Genomic DNA, 20,477 nt, shown 5'->3' on the forward strand with positions numbered 1-20,477 from the left:
TCTGTCTTTTTGATCTAGAAGCCTATAGCTATCTGTCACTAACGGTCGGTGATTTGAGTCAAAACCATTACTGATAAAATGTGAGAGTTGGCAACAGGATTCTGTTTTGATAAATCAATGTAATAAACATTGATGGACAGACAGACATATACAGTAGATAGATAGATAGATAGATAGATAGATAGATAGATAGATAGATAGATAGATAGATAGATAGATAGATAGATAGATAGATAGATAGATAGATAGATAGATAGATAGATAGATAGATAGATAGATAGATAGATAGATAGATAGATAGATAGATAGATACTACCATCTGTTTGTCCATCTATCCATGCACTTATTCATCCATACCCTCGGTCATTGATCCATCCAGCTCTTAGATCCATCCAGCTTCCTAACCCACTCACACATCCATCTAATCATTCATATACCCAACACTGTCCATCCATCTATCCATTTTTGATCCCTCCGTCTGTATTGCCTTCGATTCATATATTCAGCAATCCATCCCCATACCCAATCTACCACCTGCACCTCCATCTATTCAGCTCCATCAATATATATGTCCTTTAACTAAAGTAATCCTTTAATCCGTTTTTTTATTCCACCACCCGTCCGTCCATCCATACATCTATCAATCAACACATACATGTATCCTACTCACAAATCCATACATCCATCAATGCACTCATTAATCCATACACTTGTTCATCCATCCATCTGTCTTCTCTGTATAACCATCCAACCATCTCCTGACCCAATTCACAACCATCCACTCATTCATCCATCCATATATCTGTCTAACAAACACTGGTCATCCATCCATTCATCCATCCATCCATCCATCCATTTTTAGCCCCTCCATCTGTCCTTCCATCCATTCATATGTCCAATAAATCATTGCTATAACCAATCAACCACTTGCACCTCCATCTTTTCATTTAGCTCCATCCATCTAAATGTTCTATCACTAAATATGTCATGCATAGATCCATCCATCCATTTTTCTATTCCACCACCTGTACGTCCATCCATACATCTATCAACCAACCCACACATCCATCCCACTCACACATCCATCCATCCATCCATCCATCCATCCATCCATCCATCCATCCATTCATTCATTCATTCATGCTCATTCATTCATTCATCCACTTATTCATCCATCCATCTGTCCAGCTCTCTGTAGATCCATCCAACCATCTCCTGACCCACTTATACATCCATCCGTTTATTCATTCATCCATCCATATATTTGTCTACGCAACACTGGCCATCCATCCATCCATCCATCCATTCATTTTTCAGCCCCTCCGTCTGACCTTCCTTCCATTCATGTGTCAAAAAATCCATCCCCATACCCAATCACCCACCTCCACTTCTATCGATTAATCTAGCTCCATCCATTTATATGTCCTATCACTATACATTCAGTCATCCATCCATCCATTTTCTGTTCCACCACCTGTCGGTCCATCCATCTATCAACCAATCCACCCATCCATCCATCCATCCATCCATCCATCCATCCATCCATCCATCCATCCATCCATCCATCCATCCATCCATCCATCTATCTATCTATCTATCTATCTATCTATCTATCTATCTATCTATCTATCTATCTATCTATCTATCTATCTACAGACATTAAGAATTAATTTTGCACAATTTACAACAAAACATTTAAATAAACGTCTTTCTCTAAAACACACGCGCTCGTACACGCCTACTTTTGACGCCACGCTCACACACGCGTGACGCCCCTTCATCCAGCAGGCTGTGGCCACAGAGAGCAGCTCGCGCCAGTGTCGGATCCTGCTTCAAACAGGCGCGCAGTTTCCTCTCCAGCTCAGCTCAGTTCTCCAGCGCAGCCACCGGCTCATCAGCCCAAGTTTACGCACAGGGATGCGGGCGCGTGGAGCCGCCTGAAAATGGCTCTCTTTAGGATTTACTCTTTCCTTGCTCCTTTTCACATACTAGTGCTGTGTCAAGCCTTGAGGAATTATCCAGATAATGAAGGTAAGGCATACAATCGCTGTCATGTTCGTGCGCTTTGGATGTTCGTGGATTTTGAATTGTGGATGAAACCTGCAAATGCATGTTGCTACGTTTGTTTATGGGATGTTTTGAAGATATGACATGCATTAGTGTTAGCGTTTTTGTGTGTGGAAATTTCGAGTTCAGGAGTTTCGAATAATAATGAAATTTAGTCATCATTTGACGAGCACTCGAGTGATTTGACTTGCATTGCTGGGATCAGTAGAATTAAAACATGGATGTGTTTTGACTTCAATATGATGTTACAGTGCTAGTAAGTTATATTTAAGAACTTGTGGTAGTTTGTTTTGAAAATACATCCCTGTTGTCACTGGTGTGTGGTTTACATAAGTATACATAATGCATAATAAAATCTAAAACAACTGACAATATAGGCGACATTTGAGGAAATTCAGAATAAAATTCTGTATTTGTGTGGTTTGTGAAGTCTTTGTAGAATTGCCAGGGATGGGTGAGCTGGCTGTGCCGTGAGCAGTGACAAATGAATGTGAGACACTCATTTGCTTAATTAAACAATTAATTAGGAGAGATCAGAGAGAGCTGCTCCCACAGAGACTTACTATTCTAACCTAGCCAGACCAATATCATACATTTTGATCCTTGAACCTGATCCAACTTCTTTAAAGAAGTCTGCTTTCAGTGCTTTGTAAGTAAGAAAAGTATATTTCTAATCTGAGAAGTCAAGTGAAACCCTGACATTTGTGATTTGAAGCGCTGTATTGTCATCTTAAATGATGGGTTTACTTGGACTTAAATGTTCTAGGATGCAGGATATGTCAGTTTACTACAGATTTATTTCCCTCCGAACCTTCAAAAAGCAGACAATAAATTAACCTCACTGGATTAAAACGGGTTTACTCTTCATTGTTATGAGATTAGGATTAAAGCCACCCATTGTGCTCTTGTCAAAAGGAAGGTTCAATGGTGGGTTTAATACACATTTAGGCGGAATCTATCAGATAGGATTTTGTGTAGAGCTGACATGTCTTTGGCTGACAGGAAGCTTTGGGAAATTAAAATACACTTTTGACAGTGGTGGGAGTAAAGTCTAAATCATTTTGTGCTCATGTTCTTTCATCTTTAGCACATTTTAGCATATTTTAGCGTCCTTTTTGTCGTTTACCTGTGTAAGTTGCAGGGTTTTTAAAGGTATGCATTTCCTCTACTCACCAGATGGCGGTATCCCTGAGGTGATTTTACAATGTGATTCTGTGAACATTTGTGATGAGGGCAGATCTACTTCTGTGTGTCGATGAACTGTTCATTAAGTTCTTGTTCTGGAGTTTTTTGTGCCTTGTAAGCATTTTCTACATTAGGATTGGTAGACTTTTCCCATATCGACATATGCTTGATATCTGTCTTCTGGCCAAACTGAAACACATCAGCACATATTTAATGTTAATGACTACGTTGGTTTTCTATTCAGAGTCCAAATGACTGACTTCCTCAGCACATTCTCCGTTTTTGGAAGCCATTACTGCAGTGCTTGGATATTTATACCCCTCTGGAGATAATAAAGACCAAGATGTTGCAACAAAGTTTTTAAATTCCCTAAAAAAATGCTTGTAAAACGTACTAGCTTAGAAAAAGAACAAAGAATGTGTTGCATATGAATTTATATCTTTATATATACTTAAAGTGTCAACAAAAGTCTCTTTGTTAAATCTTACACTAAATTTTCAACGTTGGTAAAGCAGAAAACAAGGTCCTATATATAAATAAATGGGTAAATAAACTGAAAATACCCGTCAATTAAAAACTAAGGATTTTTTAGCATAGTTAGCATACTTAGCATAGGTAAATATATTAGCCAGTTGAAGTCAATAATATCTGAATTGAAATTTGGCTAATAATTTTTGCATGTCATTTGGTTTAAAGCTGTTCTTCTGATGAAACATTGGGTTGCCGTTTAGCTGTAAAATCCAGATGTTTGACTGAAGCTTAAGAGAACAATTGCTCTAGAATTGTTTAACTATTTGTTAATCGAAAGCATAGGCACCAGTGACAACCTTTTTCACTCCGTAGCCTATAAAGTTCTTCTCATTTTTAATAAGTGCCCTCTTGTTTTTCTAGTTAGCGCTAAGCTGTTAGCCAGTCTTGTGGATGATATGTCAATTGAAATGTATATGGCTGATATTTTTTTTTACATGTAGTTTAGGTTGATGCAACATTGGGTTGCCATTTAGTTGTGGAATCCAGATGCTTGACTGAAGCCAACTGAAAAGAACTGTTGGTCTAGAGTTGTTTTAAGATATTTTTAAATAGAAAGCATAGGCATCAGTGACAATCTTTTTGACTCTGTATAAAGACTTTCTCATTTTTAATAAGTGCCCTCTTGTTTTTCTAGTTACCGCTAAGGCGTTAGCCAGTCTAAGTACATGATATCTGAATTAAAATATTTATGGCTAAGAATTTTTGCATGTCTTTTGGCTTAAAGCTGTTCTTCTGATGCAACATTGGGTTGCCGTTTAGGTGTAGAATCCAGATGCTTGACTGAAGCCAACTGAGAAGAAGCATTGCTCTACAGTTGTTTAACTATTTGTAAATTGAAAGCATAGGCACTAGTGACAAACTGTTTTATTCTGTATAAAGATCTTCTCATTTTTAATAAGTGCCTTCCGCTGCCCTCTTGTTTTTCTAGTTAGCGCTAAGGTCCCTCTCATTAGCTCGTCTTTTGTGCACGTTCTTACTGCATTTAGTGATGGTTTCTCGTTTGCTTTTGTTTCCCTCCCCAGCGCTCCGGCAGGGAAATTAGCATGAGAAAACACTTTTTCTGTTCAATTCAGCTGTGCTCAGAGGCTCTGTTTTGCTCTCGTTCTTTCACTCTCCCTCTCAGCATCTCTTAGCTACTGACATAAATTTGCATCTCTCTTGTTTGCGGGTCGTCCGAGGAAGTCTGTTGATTAGTCTAACCTGTAGCTTTCCTTTTTGTTTTTTGAGGATGCTGGTTATTTTCCTGTCTAGATGGTATAAAGAAGGTTTTGTGTATGAACACTTCAAATGGTCGACTGGTATTATACTGAAGATACAATTAAAGATCTTAATTGGTTGCAGCAGTGATGCTATCTCGGCTCAAGACATTATTCGGTTTTGAACTTGGGACACATTTTACAACACTGAACTAGAAACTAAGACATTTTTCTTTTCTTTATTTTTTTTTACACATCGAAGGTAATGTTGCTGTATTTTGCAAAGAGGCTAGTTTGTGAATGAGACAAAATCCCATTTGAGGAAGCCATCATACATTTTATTTGTTTAAATTTAAGATTTTAGTAGCTGTTTTATAAGGGCTTGTCTTTCAAGTGAATCTGAGATTGTCTATTGTTATATTTAACATGCATGCTTTAGCAAAATCTGCTATTGTTATGCCCACCCTGTTACACAGTTGTGTGATCAGTAGGATATCTCTTCCGTAGGCCAGAGGGCGCTCTAGAGAGTCTCACAAAAACCCAGGAAATAGTGGCCATTAAACTTCTTTTAATGATTCAGTGTGATTAATTAACACACGACTAAGACAGCATATGGTTCATCTGAGTTCTTATTGTAATTTTTCTGATGATGTAATGCCTGTGCCACTGCTTAGAATACTATAAAATATGTTGTACGGCTTTTTCTGTGTAAGATGCTCATCATCGCACAGAAGGATTAAAAAAAAAAAACAACAACATTTGCCTAAGTTATGAAGTTAGTATATAAAAAATAAAATTGTGTTACCCTTAAAAAAAATGAGTTTAGAGTAAAAACATCATTATATGTGCTATTTTCACATGCTTTCAGATTTGTTACCAACTGCTGTAGTTCACTAAAAACCTACGAAAACATCTGTCAATATCACTAATTGATTATCTGCAATTTGACTATAGTGATTATTATATCCAAAGCAATATTTTGCGTAGCTTGTCAGTGAAGTACAGCTCTGTGTAGTAAACACTGTATCTAAAAGCATGTTCTAGAGATTCACTACTGATTACAGAATTTACGTCTTTGATTTAGCATGCAGCCCTTGTGATTTTCAAATAATGCATTATGGTAAAAGTGTCTTAAAGTATTGGGCCTTTTTTGCTCTCCCCAGTGGTTATTTCAACCAGAAATCTCAGTGATTTCTAAGTTTAGCATAAATATACTGTAGATACAGGCACATATTTGCAATAAAATTGTGGATTGATTCAGTTGAAAGAGTGAACTTGAATTCCCAGAGCCGTTTTTATCTATAACTATGAGTCAAATCCATTAACAGGAGAGCTATTTCTATTTCTGACTCCTGCTGTTCTGAATGGCACACCTTAGACCTTATCGCCCCCAGCTGCACCACACTGCTACGGATCAGACGGCTCATGCGGCAGAATGAGTCTCAGTGCCTGTGGCATTTCAGGATGAAGCTCATGAATGCTGTGAAATAGGGATGGAGAGCAGGTTTGAGCTCCACCGGTTTAAACACACTATACGAATCTCCTTATTAAAACAATAAATTTATTATTGAGCTGTTTACCTTGATTTGAACATATCAGTGTCATATTTTATCTCACTGATCTGGGTGTGTTTCTGAAAACAATCCTTAGCCAACTTAAGTTGCAACAAGTTCCGTTGTTATAAACATGGTTAATTGATTTGTTGTTTCCCAAATCCGTTGCAAACTGCATCGCAGACTTGTGTGGTTACAACTACTCCTCTAGACATGTATTTAAGCATAGTTGCTGGTTGTGTTCTATTCCCAGTTATCCCCCCTTCGCCCTATTGCTTTTGAACATTCCAACATTTAAAAAAAGTAATCTCTCTTACGTGTAATTAGCTATTAAGTATTACAAAGTATTGATAACTGTCCTCCACTTAGGCTGCACTTTGAAAACCATTTTGAAAGCAGCCGCGGTTTATAACGAATGCTACAGGTGACATATGATTTAAAAGCAGAATCTACATTAGGTCTTCAAAGCTTGTAAACACATAAAATATAGAGGAGACATACATGTTAATGGTTATAATTTTGTTGGCTATTTATTAAGAAATGTATCTGTACTGTATATGACATTGGACTATTGGTTGGAACATTTCTACACTAGCTTGCCTAATAATAATAATAATAATGATTCTATTAGTGGTTTCATGTTTTAGAATAGAATATGGAATATTTTCAATAATATTTGGCATAAGGAAATAAAGGCCCTATATGTGCTTGTCATAATTACCAACAATCCAGGCTTGCAGATCACTGGTAAACATTCGCTTTTACTCGGACTACAATCCTGTCATTTTATGAACTACAAATCCTGTCATGCACCTCACGCACACCTGTTCTGGCTCACCCATGATTACACACACACAGCTGGAAGCTGATCAAGGACTCATTACACAGACTATTTATACACCCTTCTTGCACACACACCTTGCGGAGTCTTGTTTTTGTACACTATGAAGTGTTTTCCTTGTTTTGACTTTCTGTGCCTAGTAGGGGGCAAAGCAAGGCTTCATGAAACACTAAAACAGTCAAAGCAAATGTGTTTTGCTTTGAAACATTTGAAACCTGTGACACCTAGTAGTCATCTTTATGTTTTGCACTGGAACAGCTTTAGCAAAGAAAAAGTTAAATTCAGGTATTAAACCCCACATTGTACAGTTGAAACCTCAAGGGATTTAGGCCCCATTTACACTAATGCGTTTTAGTTTGAAAACGCATAAGTTTTGCTACAGTTACGCCATCCGTCCACACTACGCCGGAGTTTTCGAGCACCGAAAACAGATCGTTTTGGAAACGCTGGAATAGCCGTTTTCATTCTAAAAGGCTGCTGCTCTGTCTCAGTTTTGATGGGCAAAAACGGAGACATCTGAAAACGGAGGCAGGGCTGCTGAGATTCGCTACCTGATTGGGGCTTTTGTGTCATTGCATATCCTTCCCTTATTCGTCAAGCCCCTATCACAGGACTATAACACATGGCTTTAATGCTACAGGAAGACAGCAGACGAGCCTTTCAATGTAAACAACAACATGGACACAGAAATGGGAGCGTTGTTTGCAATATTGTCTGTTTTAGGCGACATTGTGCAGTTATTCACTTGTTACGTTTAGTAACAACTCGACCTCGTCGTCTGTCCACAAAAATACCTCTCTTGCTTTCTCTGCCATCGCATTTATTGTTCAACCGGCTTTTGTTGACTAACAATAACCAAATGCTGAGCAAGACACATGCTTCCTGTTTATACTAGATTGTACATGCCAAGAGTGTGCGAATGGTCACGTGATACATGTTTTTGGTGGCATAGTATGGACGAAGATATGTTCAGAAATGCTAGGTGAAACGCTAGTGTGGACACAGATCGTTTTTGATCTAAGACGCTCTAGTGTAAACGGGGCCTTTGTGGATCGGTGAGAGTTCCTGACTAGCATGCAGCGATAATGCGTTTGAACTCAGGGTGGGGCAGAGATGTTAGGGTTGAAATGCTCTGTTCTTGTAACGTGTTGTTTTATCATTGGTCTGACATACAAATAAACACTTTGTAAATAAATATGTATTGTTTTGGTCATAAAACATAGTTGTTGCTGGGTGTTTCGGATCATGCTTCAGAGCAGTGTTTCAAAACCCTTGCGATTCGGGATTCGACACTGTTGAAATGTCAGTTTCACGTTAGCCGTTTCTTGTTGTTAGCCGCCTTGACCGATCTCTTTACCTGTGTACCGACTACTCTTTTGGATTGCAGTTTATGTACTTGTTTGCTTCTGTTATTGACCATTGTCTATCTGACCATTCTCTATTTAATAAATACTGCACGTGGGTCCTCAACTCTGTTGTGCGTCTTCCTTTAGTTACAGTGCTGTTTATATTTTAAGTAATATGGAAAGCAAATTGATGTCTTTACAAAAACTAATATTGGATTTTTAAAAAAATCATGTGAATATAATTTGCACAAAAAATGATGCAGATTTTTCTCTATAGAAGTTGTTACTCCACCCCCTTTAGTGTCATTATGGATGTTTTATGTTACAACTAACGTAACACCTGGTTAGAAACTTGGTTAGAAATGTAATCTTCATTGTTTTGTTGAAGAAATATTTGTGTTGTTCATTTATGTTTAAATATATTAAGCTCTTTTTAACATAAGTCAATTGAATCCAAAGCAACAACATTTCATGAAATTTGTAAAATAATACACAATACATGTTTAGTCCTATTCATCCAAATCCCATCTCATACTATCATACTTGTCAATCAAAGGCAGAAGATCTGTCAGGGGGTCAAAGTGCATTGTGTTTTATCAGCCACCTTTTTGTACAAAGGTTTTGCGTGTTTGCATTCAAGACATTTGGAATTCTGGTAAAGTAATAAGACTTGATTAAAACTGATCCCTTTTGCATTTACGTTCATGAGACCCTTTTAGCCCGACAAAGGCTTTGATCTGTGGTTATTGTGCGGCCCACTTCTTCACCTTCATTAATATGCTCTCTACTCTCTTTTCCCAATAATCAGCCCTAATGTTTTTTAATGCACGAGACTGTGTGAATCCTGTTGTGCGTATCTCATTAACAGCACTACGCTTATCAGTGATGGTCTGCCCTCCTGGGGGTTTGAAGCCTGTGTGCTATGATTCCTGGGAGGTTTTATTGGATTGGACCCCTGCATTTGGTTAATGCGAGGCGTAATTGCTTAGAGACTCGTTCCGAATGAAAAAAACGTCCGTTTTATGTGTGTAAGACAAGATATTCTTCCATTTGATTGAAGTTAAATAGGTGTGTTAAAATTGCTTAAATCTGTTTTATGAAAATTCCTCATTTGGGATAGAAATTGAATGCTAATTATTACATTTAGGTCTGTGGGTTGCTGTGGTCATGAATTGTGCAGCAAAACAACAGTGTAATAAGATTTGTGCTTAATTTGGAAGATTATTTTTACCCATGTAATGAAAGTTATTTGGCAAACACATGACAGTTTTGGACAAGCCAACACCTTAGAAATTTTAAATTTCAGAAATGTTAAATCTGGTTTGTAAGTTGAATAATAATACATTTTAAATACATTTTAAAAAACGGAGGTGGGATTATATTTAACAGATATTGTTCTACACTATAAAAACTGCTGGGTTCCTCACAATTCCTTCATGTTGTTTTTTCGAAGCACTTTTTAATTACTCTTAGATTACTTTTTGTCCAGTGTGTTACTGTATTGATTTAAAAACAAAGAGAAAGAAATATAATACATTTTTTAGTATAAACATCATGAATTGCTTTAAATATTAAACATACTAGGATTTCACCAGCAACTGGGATAAATATTTTAACTGCAGTAGACATTGGATAAAAAGTAGACAGAAGTCATACAGTAGTCATAAAATTTAGTTTAGTTTAATTCAGTTCATGTTTATTTCTATAGCGCTTTTACAATGTAGATTGTATCAAATCAAGTTCTAGTAAATTGAAACTGTGTCAGTCCAGTTTTCAGTGTTGAAGTTTAATTCAGTTCAGTGTGGTTTAATTTTTACTGCTGAAATTCCAAATGGTGAAGAGCAAATCTATCGATGTGCAGCTCCACAAGTTCCAAACCAAGCAAGCCAGTGACAACAGTGGCGAGGAACAAACAAGAGAAAAAAAAATGTTGAGAGAAATTAGGCTCTGTTGGGCATGACCATTTCTCCTCTGGCCAAACTTTCTGTGCAGAGCTGCAGTCTAGGTGCCGGACAATTAACAAAAAAAAAAAAAAAAAAAAAAAAAAAAACACTTGAGAACTAAACATACTGTAGAAAGACCTAGTTTGTTTATACATCAATGTGACTAATAACTGACATCTAAGAACTGTGAACTTTCTTTTTTTGGTCAATTTGAAATTTCAGTTTCGTCATAAAAAAGGCATTTTTTCAAGATATTTTGAAATTATCTGAATAATTCAACAAGATGTTCAAATGTTGAAGTCCATCTGAAATGGCCATTTTGATGGTTGGAACTAGTTCTGCACGATATTGGAAAACTGTAACGTTACAATATTTGGTAAGACTTTATTTTGATGGTCCCTATTGCACGTTTTGTTGACTAAAAATTGAAGTCTCAGTTTCTTTCAGATATTTAAGCTGGATTTTTCACTTTTGCCTGGCGCCGCATTGTGCATCTCTGCACACCTCTGCGAATCTCCACGCACCTCACGAAACAGAGGCTTTTATACTTGCTGCGTTTGCCGTTGTGATATTCTTTAAAGTGACAGGGGGAGGTCAAAAGAAACTGACCGTCGGACGGATAAACAGAGAAAGTTTCCTGAACTTTGTCATATCATTAATATCATTTAAGATTTTTAAACTAGTCATTTTTAGAAATGATTTGAATGATTATAAGGATTTTTATAACAATTCAAGATTTTTTAATCAAACTTTGATGTCTTTTGTTTATATCTCGAACAGTTTTACCTATTAAAATGTAATCTATTAAAGTTTAATAAAATATCAATGACAGCAGAACATGGGTCGCTCTGCAAATGCATTTTTTTTATTATGGCAAGAATAAAACCAAAAAAAGTACACTTACTAAAAAATACAGATGGCCTGTCATCAATCACCAATAAAGCCTAGAAAAACAGGGCATCAGTATATTGTAAACCGATAGGTTAAAATATTCGTTTCCAGTTATCAAAGAAATCATTTGTTCCTTAATTATAGTTTTGTAATTATTAAATTGTTTTAAATTCAAAATTGTAATATATACATCAGTGTAAAATCTATGAATGATGGGAAAACATATTCTGTAACTGTGTACATGGGTCTCCACTTTTGCCATGTCCTATGGCTTCAACAAACTTCCCTCAGGTTCTTCCTTTTAATTTACTTTTTAACAAAAACTTTTCCTCGACTGTTGCAATTTTTAGCAAGAATTATTGATCATCTGGTTATCTCTATGATCATGAATCATAAAGCTGTCTACAGTCATACAGTTTCAGACAAAATCTCTTAAAAGTGTTTCATATTCAACTCAAATCAAACATGGCGCTACTCTATTCATTTCAGTCTCAAAAAGAAAACAAACGCTCCATCTGCCAAAATCATGTCGCGTGCACCCAAAATGAACCTCTGCAAACACTGCGATGATGTCACAATCAAGCGAACTAGCTAACGCGTCGAGTATAAACCAGGCTTTAGGCCTAAATGCGTTTAAAACCCAGTCACAGGCCTCAAAAAACACTTTCGAAATAATAAATATAATCCAGACTCAACATTACACAGACTCACGATATAACTATTGCTAATGATCACATTGCGTAGCAATAGTAAAATCGTGATGTGCTGTAGTTATATCACAATATAAACAAATCCACAATACAACAAATCCTGGCCATATAATAGTTATATCATTGATTGAGATATTGAAGCTGAAACAATATATTGTGTAGCCCTAGTCAGAACCCCATTTACTTTCGTTTTATGGACCGATACAGTCAAAACAACAATCTTTCAAAAACGTCACAATCAACTAGCTACTTTGATGTTCTGCAATAAATGATTATTATTATAACGTCTGGGTGTCTTTCTCTTCAAGCAGTCTGTTCATTGGATGTTTATGCTTATTACTTCATATGTTTGATGTAGATGTTGTTTTCATCATCAGCCAACATCTTATTCATCAACAGAGTTCTCAGAAGCCAGTCTCTTTAATCATTTTTAATTATAAAGGGTTGTTATGAATATGAACCACAGGCTCAAAGATGATGTCATTCTTGTTCGGCCCCGTTTAATCCCCCTAATTATGACCTGAGGCACTGTGTTGTTGTAACCTGTTTCATGCCGCTGGGATTTGAAGTCCAGTTTTATGTCTTTTGTACATCTCCACAGCGATGCGCAGGTGTGGTCCAGGCTGTGTGTGTGTATGTGTGTCTATAATGAGGTATCCCAAGAGCATCTTCCCTGCTGTCTTCTTTTAAATAACACACAGGTCACCATTTTATGCCATGTCTGACAGCAGCCGGTTTACACCATCATTAAACTGACCTTGGCATGTCCAGTCAGTCGTGGCTGACACACATTACACACGTTATTAGTTTGGGAAATGGGCCTTGTGCTCATTGGGATTCACAAGCTGATGTGCTTCCTGTCTATGGGTCATTTTTTCGAAATTAATATCACAATGTATAGTCTTATTGACATCGTCAGCTTTATTTCGTAGCCTTTTGACTCTTTAAATTGTGCATTTGGATAATGATTTATTAGTATGTTTATTTTTTATTTAACACTTCTTTTGTGTGTCTATTCTTACTTAATTGAATGAGCAAAGCTTATCTCAGCAAAGCCTGTTATCTGGCCATATAATGCTGTAGTTCTGATAGCACTAATTGTGTGGTGATTTTGGACTTGGTTGAGGCTTGTTAATCTTATAGTGTTGAGCATGTCATGTTATCTATTGATTGTGACTTTTTTTCTGTAAAATGGTTTTTTTCAAAAACATATTTTATTTTATACAGTTAAAACAATAGATAACATCTATTGATTGTTTTTTTTTATTTTTATAAAATGTTCATCTTAACCCAAAGTTTTTTTCAAAAACATATTTTATTTTATACAGTTAAAACAATAGATAACATCTATTGATTGTTTTTTTTTTTTTTTTTTTTTTTTTTATAAAATGTTCATCTTAACCCAAAGTTTTTTTCAAAAACATATGTTTTTTTTTTTTTTTTTACAGTTAAAACAAGACCTAAATTTAACAGGTAACATCTATTGATTATTTTTTTGATTGTTTTTTTTTATGTTCAACTTAACCCAAAGTTTTTTTTTTTAACTTAATTTATTATTTTATTTTATTTTATTTTATTTTATTTTACAGTTAAAACGAGACCTAAATTTAACAGGTAAAATCTACTGATTGTTTTTTTTATTTATTTATTCATTTTTTATAAAATGATCAACTTAACCCAAAGTTTTTTTTTCAAAAACTTTTATTTTATTTTATTTTGTTTTATTTTATACTTTTGAAACAAGACCTAAATTGAACAGATAAAATCTATTAATTGGGATTTTTGTCTGTAAAATTTTCATCATAACACATTTTTAAAAAAATATTTTTATTTTATTTTACTTTATTTCATTTTATTTGATTTCACAGTTAAAACAAGACCTAAATTTGACAGATAACATCTATAGATTTTGACGTTTTGTCTGTAAAATGTTCACCATAACCCAAAAATGTGTTAATTTACAGTTGAAATGAGATCTAAATTTAAAAATGAGTAAATATGTATCTTCTCTGTCTGAAGTTTTAATTAATTATGTCTCAATAGTTCCCTTGACAAAGGGAATGCTACCTTAATATGCTCGTCATATAATTATGAATTTCACATGTTCAAGCAACTTGTGGTTGTAAATAACAAAAGACTGCAGGTTCAGTATTGCCTATTTCTTGGGGATATCGACATTAACAAATTGCTGCAAATTTTTGTTGCCAGTAATACTGTAAAAAGTGCACTGTAAATTAACTATTACAATTGTGCTGTAGTTTTACAGCACAGTTGTAATTGTTAATTTACAAAAATAAATTAAGTTAATTTTGCCAGTAATATTGTAAAAACAGTCAGTAATACTATAGATTGCAAGCTCATGGAAATTTTAATGGAAAAAGCCTTTTTTTGCTGTGTAAAATGCCTGCAATGTTCAGCAAATGTTCATTTAATACATACAGCTGGAGTGGCAAGATTTTTTTGTTTAATTAAGTCAATAATCCAGTTTATTAAGAAAATCAAGTTTGTAATTTAAGTTGCAAAAATTCTGTCCCTGATGTCCAGTTTTTAACCAAGAAACTATTATTTACAATACTCAAACTCCAATAGATAAAAATTGGCACCATAAAAACCAAACAAAAACACTCAATTCACCTGTTCAGCATTGGATACACATAAACACGCTTAGAAAATAGCAGAACATCTTCATTCATACGTGTTAAACAGGTTTGTCAGTGGACATTAGGAGACCGCTCATGGGTGTCCGGCTGTAACTTGATGGCTGATCTTTTGGGCATTGAGTCAGATGAGTGTGATGGTTATGTCCGACAGGCTGGATCTCTGTGGCAGGTCTCATCAGTCTGTTGAGGCAGGATGGAGACTCTTTTTAACCACCTCCCAGTAGGGCAGACCTCTGACTCCACACATGCAGTGACTGACAGCAACTGCTGACTGCATTTCAAAAACACCCCAGCACTTCTGTCAAGACAGCTGTACGATACCAATCTTCTACAATAGATATGCTTGGAGTGGATGCTGTGGAAACTGACATATCAGACTTTGCAGGCGCTGCATTTTGTACCCCAGTAACCCCAGAGTCCTTATTTTTTAACCATATACAAGCGTTTTTACAAATGTGTAATTATGTCAGTTAAATGTAAAGTTTGTTCTGTTTTGGTGTTATGTATATTTTTTAAATATTGTAAATCAATAACATTTGTTAAATTAAACCCATATAACTACAATACCCTGACTTTTCCTAAATGTGTTCATGTTATTGTTATTCTATTACAATTACAAAACACAAAAAGTTGTCCATTTCAACATTGGATTTCTACCTTGGCAGTCAAGTAGAGCTCTTACATTTCAATGCCCACTTCTTGTTCCCTTATATACTGTCAAGTACAAATAAATCAAAACTAACCATATGATTTGTTAGCTCACATGTCATTAAGAATAAAAAAATAGTTTGCCCATGTAATCTCAAATTAAAATCTGAAAATACAGCTTCTGTTTGATTTCAGTCAAATTTTCAGATTATGTCTGTATGAGATATTGGGCGTGGCTAACATAGTTAACCACACCCCTCCAGCTGTCAGCTTTAACAACAAACAGAAATGGTGAGGTGGAGGTGTCAATTAGGTTGTAACAACTGAATCCCGTTTAACGATCTTTCTGAATAAAATGCCTACTTTACTACATCCAATCAGCTTGCAGTAGAGACAACAAGCCACGCCCTCTGTGCCTCTGTTGTTGCGCTAGGTGATATGGACAAAATATCATATCTTGGTATTTTTAGGAGAAATGAAGATATACAATATATATCCGGTATTTTTCCATAAATTGTTACTTGAGAGTTAAAGCCTTTATTAAAAACTTTATTAAACTTTTTTGAGCAAAATATAATTCAAACACAGGGGTTTCCCTCCCTGTTTACAAATAAACAGCTGCACAAAAAATAACAGCTGCACAAAATCTTTGATAACTAAAATACAGTACAGGTTTTTCTCTTGTTTAAAACTAAGTTACACAACATTTCAAATTATAAACAAAATCTTTGATAAATAAATACAGTACAAGGTTTTTTCCTGCTTAACACTATAAACAGCACTACTGTGTTGTTGTGCAAATAACAAAGTAAACAGAACCATAGAAAACAGCTACATTGTCAAAAAGGAGCACGCTTAAATAGTAACACAACAAAAAGTATTGAATGATAGAAAAGAACCACACAGAAAGCAGAGCTAAATGTGTTATTACGTAAATATAAAGAAGAGAATGTCGTGTAATAAATGCTGAACTCATAATCAAGGAATATGAGGTGCTTTCACTTTCGAAATGCGGTATAAATTCAGCCCATTTCGGTGCTTTAAATTCTTTTGAACGCGTTTAGGTGCTGCTTGTCAATTTGACAAGGCTTCTATGTTTGTTCCTGCTGTCATGAGTCAGGTATTTTTTTGACATGCCATTTTATGTACAGGCCTACTCTTGATATTACTTTCTTCCATTTAGTGTTTTTCATATACTATATGGTAATTGTGGCACTAGGAATTGGCTGGTAGATGAAAACTGACGGTATGTTCACCTTGGACATATCACGGTTTCTCAGTATTGTGATTACTGCTCTAAAATATATTCTTTTTAAATGTCTGGGTAAAAAAAAACACAACTTTTCCCCCTTTAAACACAAAATATTTTATTTAGAGGAACATTTATAACATTTTAATATAAAATATTTTGGAGCCGAAAACATGTCAGGCTAAATAATTCAAATAAACCATTGACTTCTGCTGCCTGTATTAGTTTCAAAAACACAGATTATATGTTAAAAAGGCATCTATGGATAACTTTTCTGCTGGAGATACTGTTGTCTTAAGCTTTTAAAAAAATGTGATTAAATGATTAAAAATTACAAAAAAAATCGTATCAGTTATCGTTTCATGCCAATGTGGCACAGTCAAAATGTTGCCTTGAGAATCCTGAGGAGCCTGCTGTAGCGACAGATTTCACCAATGATGAGAGTTTGAGGCAGGGCTCCCTGTTTATCTTACCAATGGCAGATGAGATTTTATTTGCTAAGATTGTTTGTAAACTAGCATGGTTTTGGCAGTTCTTTTTAGTGTTTTTATGGTTCAATAATTACACACTTCACATTCAAGGTTAGATTACACATTTTGAATATGAATAATTTTACTTAGCAGATTCCTATAAGCTATTTTAAAAGGAAAGCTCACCAAAAAATGTAAACCCTGTCATTTATTCACTGTTCACTTGGTTTAAATCTCTTTGAAGCTCTGGTTTGGCTGAAAATAAAAGAACATATTTTAAAGAATGCTAGTAATCAAACAGTTGATTGTTGTCAATGACTAAAAATACATTTAATTTTCAGTTTAAAGTTCTACAAATGAAACATTCTTTAACCAATACTTAACCATTTTTTAACCCTTAACCAAAGCCAAATGCAATATAACAGCAAAAGGAAAATAATTCAACATTTACAGTTGGAGAATATACCTGTTAAATGTAACAACACACCTTAAACATGTAGTTTGGTAGTTAGGTTTGTTTCAACTCAAAGCTGAGTTCTGTAAATGATGAGTTAGTGCTGGGCCGATAAACGATATTATATCGAATCGCAAAAAACTTTATGAGAATAACAACGGTACGGAATATTCAACCACTGAAAATCTATCGGCTGAAAATATGTCATGCCATTTAATGGACTTCTATTTTTTGTGGGGTGCTTTTAAATCTTATATTAAAATATATATCCTTATCGTTCAACAATGAAAGTTAATTTCGAAAAAATTGTACAAAAAAGTACAAAAATTGTACTGAATTGTATTTTTAGCACCCAATGATAGTACAGAATGTTACCAAGGTTTAAGAACAGCATCCTCATAGATTGATTTACCTCTTAAGGATACTTGAGAAGTACCTGACATTGGCTACTTCTGGGCATGAGTGACCCCATTGTCCTTTTCAATTCCCCAAAGGACGTCTATCCAGCTGCTTATCTATCTTTTCCCTCTCTCTTTCTCAACATACCCTTCTCCTTTTCCATTTTTCGGTTTCTGTTCCCTGTTTACATTGGAGGTGATTGCTGACCAGCGCACTCTTCCCAGTGTTAATAGTTAATCTCATCTGTTGCCCTGAGGTGCTGAGATCTCCGTGGGGGTTTCAGCATTTTCCACATCCACGATTGCGTGACTGGGAACTAATGATGAAGCAAACACTTTTTCCTCTACTGTTTCTAACCAGTGGTTATAGTGAACACCACAGATATTGATCTGGTCCTGTACAAGACTGTAACCCTGTTTAGGATAGTGACAGTTAAATAAATATGGCTGGTGAAAAGAAAACCTATCATTAATCTGAATTCTGGAGCTAGGTGTAATAATAATTATATTTGTTTTGCTATAATTCTGACTGCCTTGGATTCTAAATGTATTTTAGTAATGAAATATTGGTATTTTATTAATCACATAATGTATCACATAAAATATAGCTACTTTGATAGCAGAACTTTCTACATCGTTCTTGTTTTTACTGCTAATCTTACAATTATTCTAACTATTACTTGATATTTCATTGGTTAATCAGTAGATTTTGATCTATTATTGTTGTTAGTTGATTTTAATCACTTCAGCAGTCAAAAAAAGTCATACAAAACTTTGCTAGTTTTTTTACTAAGCCTGATTATATTCTTTTTATAACACCAGCAGGAACTCTGTTGTGAAATGTGCTTCCTTCTCTTTTTCTTTGGCAGGTAGATTAAAGGGAACTTTCACCTTTTAGATGACAAAGATTTGAAAGACTTGAAAGCGTGTCTGAAGTAGTAGGTGTGAAAGAAACTAGACTGCTTAAATATTTAGTTTTCTGTGACATTTAGTTGTGTACTCTGTGTGTCAGCTTGGCAGGGTTAGCTAAACACGCAAGTTAGATAAACTTAGCAGGTGGATTTTATTAAAATTGGAAAAATGAATTGTGAAAAAATTACTTAAACATGCCATAAAATTCATAAATCAATGTTATTTTAATGGCCAACTGAACAAGTAGGACAAATTCTACTTATAAGCCCAATCTGTATTTATGTAGGACTAATTTTAATGCTGTTTTTTTATTTGGGTCGTAGGTACGCATCTTGCTGAAATGCTATAGCAATTAAAGGTGCAGTATGTAAGTTTGCCAGTGGTTGAACTAGGTATTGCATTCTTTGATCAAAACCAACACAAGTGCAGGTTACCAGATTGAGGACCAACAGGAGCAAGTCTGATGGCATGCAATAAAAGGAATATTTTCCATATTAAAAGGAGTTTTGTTTTAACCAACACCTCGAATTGATGTAATAGAAACAGCTTCTATTTCTTGTAGCTGAACAAAAAACTGACAATGATCACCTCAGGTGCACCTCATGGTGGTAAATGTTAACAGTGTGAGTTTGAATGCCACTTTACATGGCATTTATTGCCATACTACTGAAAGCAGCATCGGATAATTCACCTCGGACCTTGACATTAAAATAAACTGTTTGAAATGGAACTTTAGATCTTTGACTCAAAACCAACACATATCAGTCATTTAGCATGTGCATATAATAATGTTAAAGGGGTTTAAAGTGTAATAATTAGATTGTAAACATTTCCATTTTATTGGAGTGCAGTGAGTGCACTATTCTGTGCTTCTGAATAGCTTTATTAAAATTTCTGTCTTGTTTTGTGTGGTGCAAACAGCCAAATTGCATTTCACTGCAAGTCTCGTCATGTAGTGTGTTGTTATATCAATAAAAACAAACTTAACTTAGGATGCTGACAGAGTGTGCGCTACATGTCTGAAGAGCGAGGAGGGATCCGGGGGTGAGAAGGGTCTTATTTGATGACTGGGAGGGAGACGCGCGATTTCCAGGAGATTATCACTCGTTTGCGGGCATTATGAGTCCCGCAAATGCATAGAGACTCCCAGAACTTCTGGGAGACTTGGGATGTCAGAATATCACGTTTAACAACTATAGTGAGACGTGATCCAGCGGTACATCCTTAGTAAACTGTCCAATGTGCAATGATCTCTGGAGCTTAGAGGAGCGCATGACTGTGTGTGTGTGTGGTCACGTGATGTGCATTTTCAGCGGACGGAGGGTTGTTCAGAAATGCTAGGTAAAACACGGTGTGAATGTGGATCATTTTCATTCTAAAATGCCATTTTAACACTAAGATGTATTAGTGTAAACGTAGCCTA

At 35.4% G+C, this 20,477-nt stretch overlaps 1 protein-coding gene across 3 annotated transcripts in view; it reads left to right on the forward strand.

The window, feature by feature from the left end:
• The first annotated feature begins 1,816 nt into the window (after positions 1-1,816).
• ek1 (eph-like kinase 1) overlaps positions 1,817-20,477 on the forward strand; it is a 126,102-nt gene continuing 107,441 nt past the window's right edge. The window contains exon 1 of one of the 3 annotated variants that reach the window (XR_012399074.1): positions 1,817-2,031. Coding sequence is in view for 1 of the 3 variants with exons in the window: in NM_131095.1 (NP_571170.1) it covers positions 1,944-2,031 (88 nt within the window). In the remaining 2 variants the exon portion in view is untranslated. 3 annotated transcript variants of the gene reach the window in all.

This window comes from Danio rerio, chromosome 24 (assembly GCF_049306965.1).
Source record: "Danio rerio strain Tuebingen ecotype United States chromosome 24, GRCz12tu, whole genome shotgun sequence".
NCBI classification, from domain to species: Eukaryota; Metazoa; Chordata; class Actinopteri; order Cypriniformes; family Danionidae; genus Danio; species Danio rerio.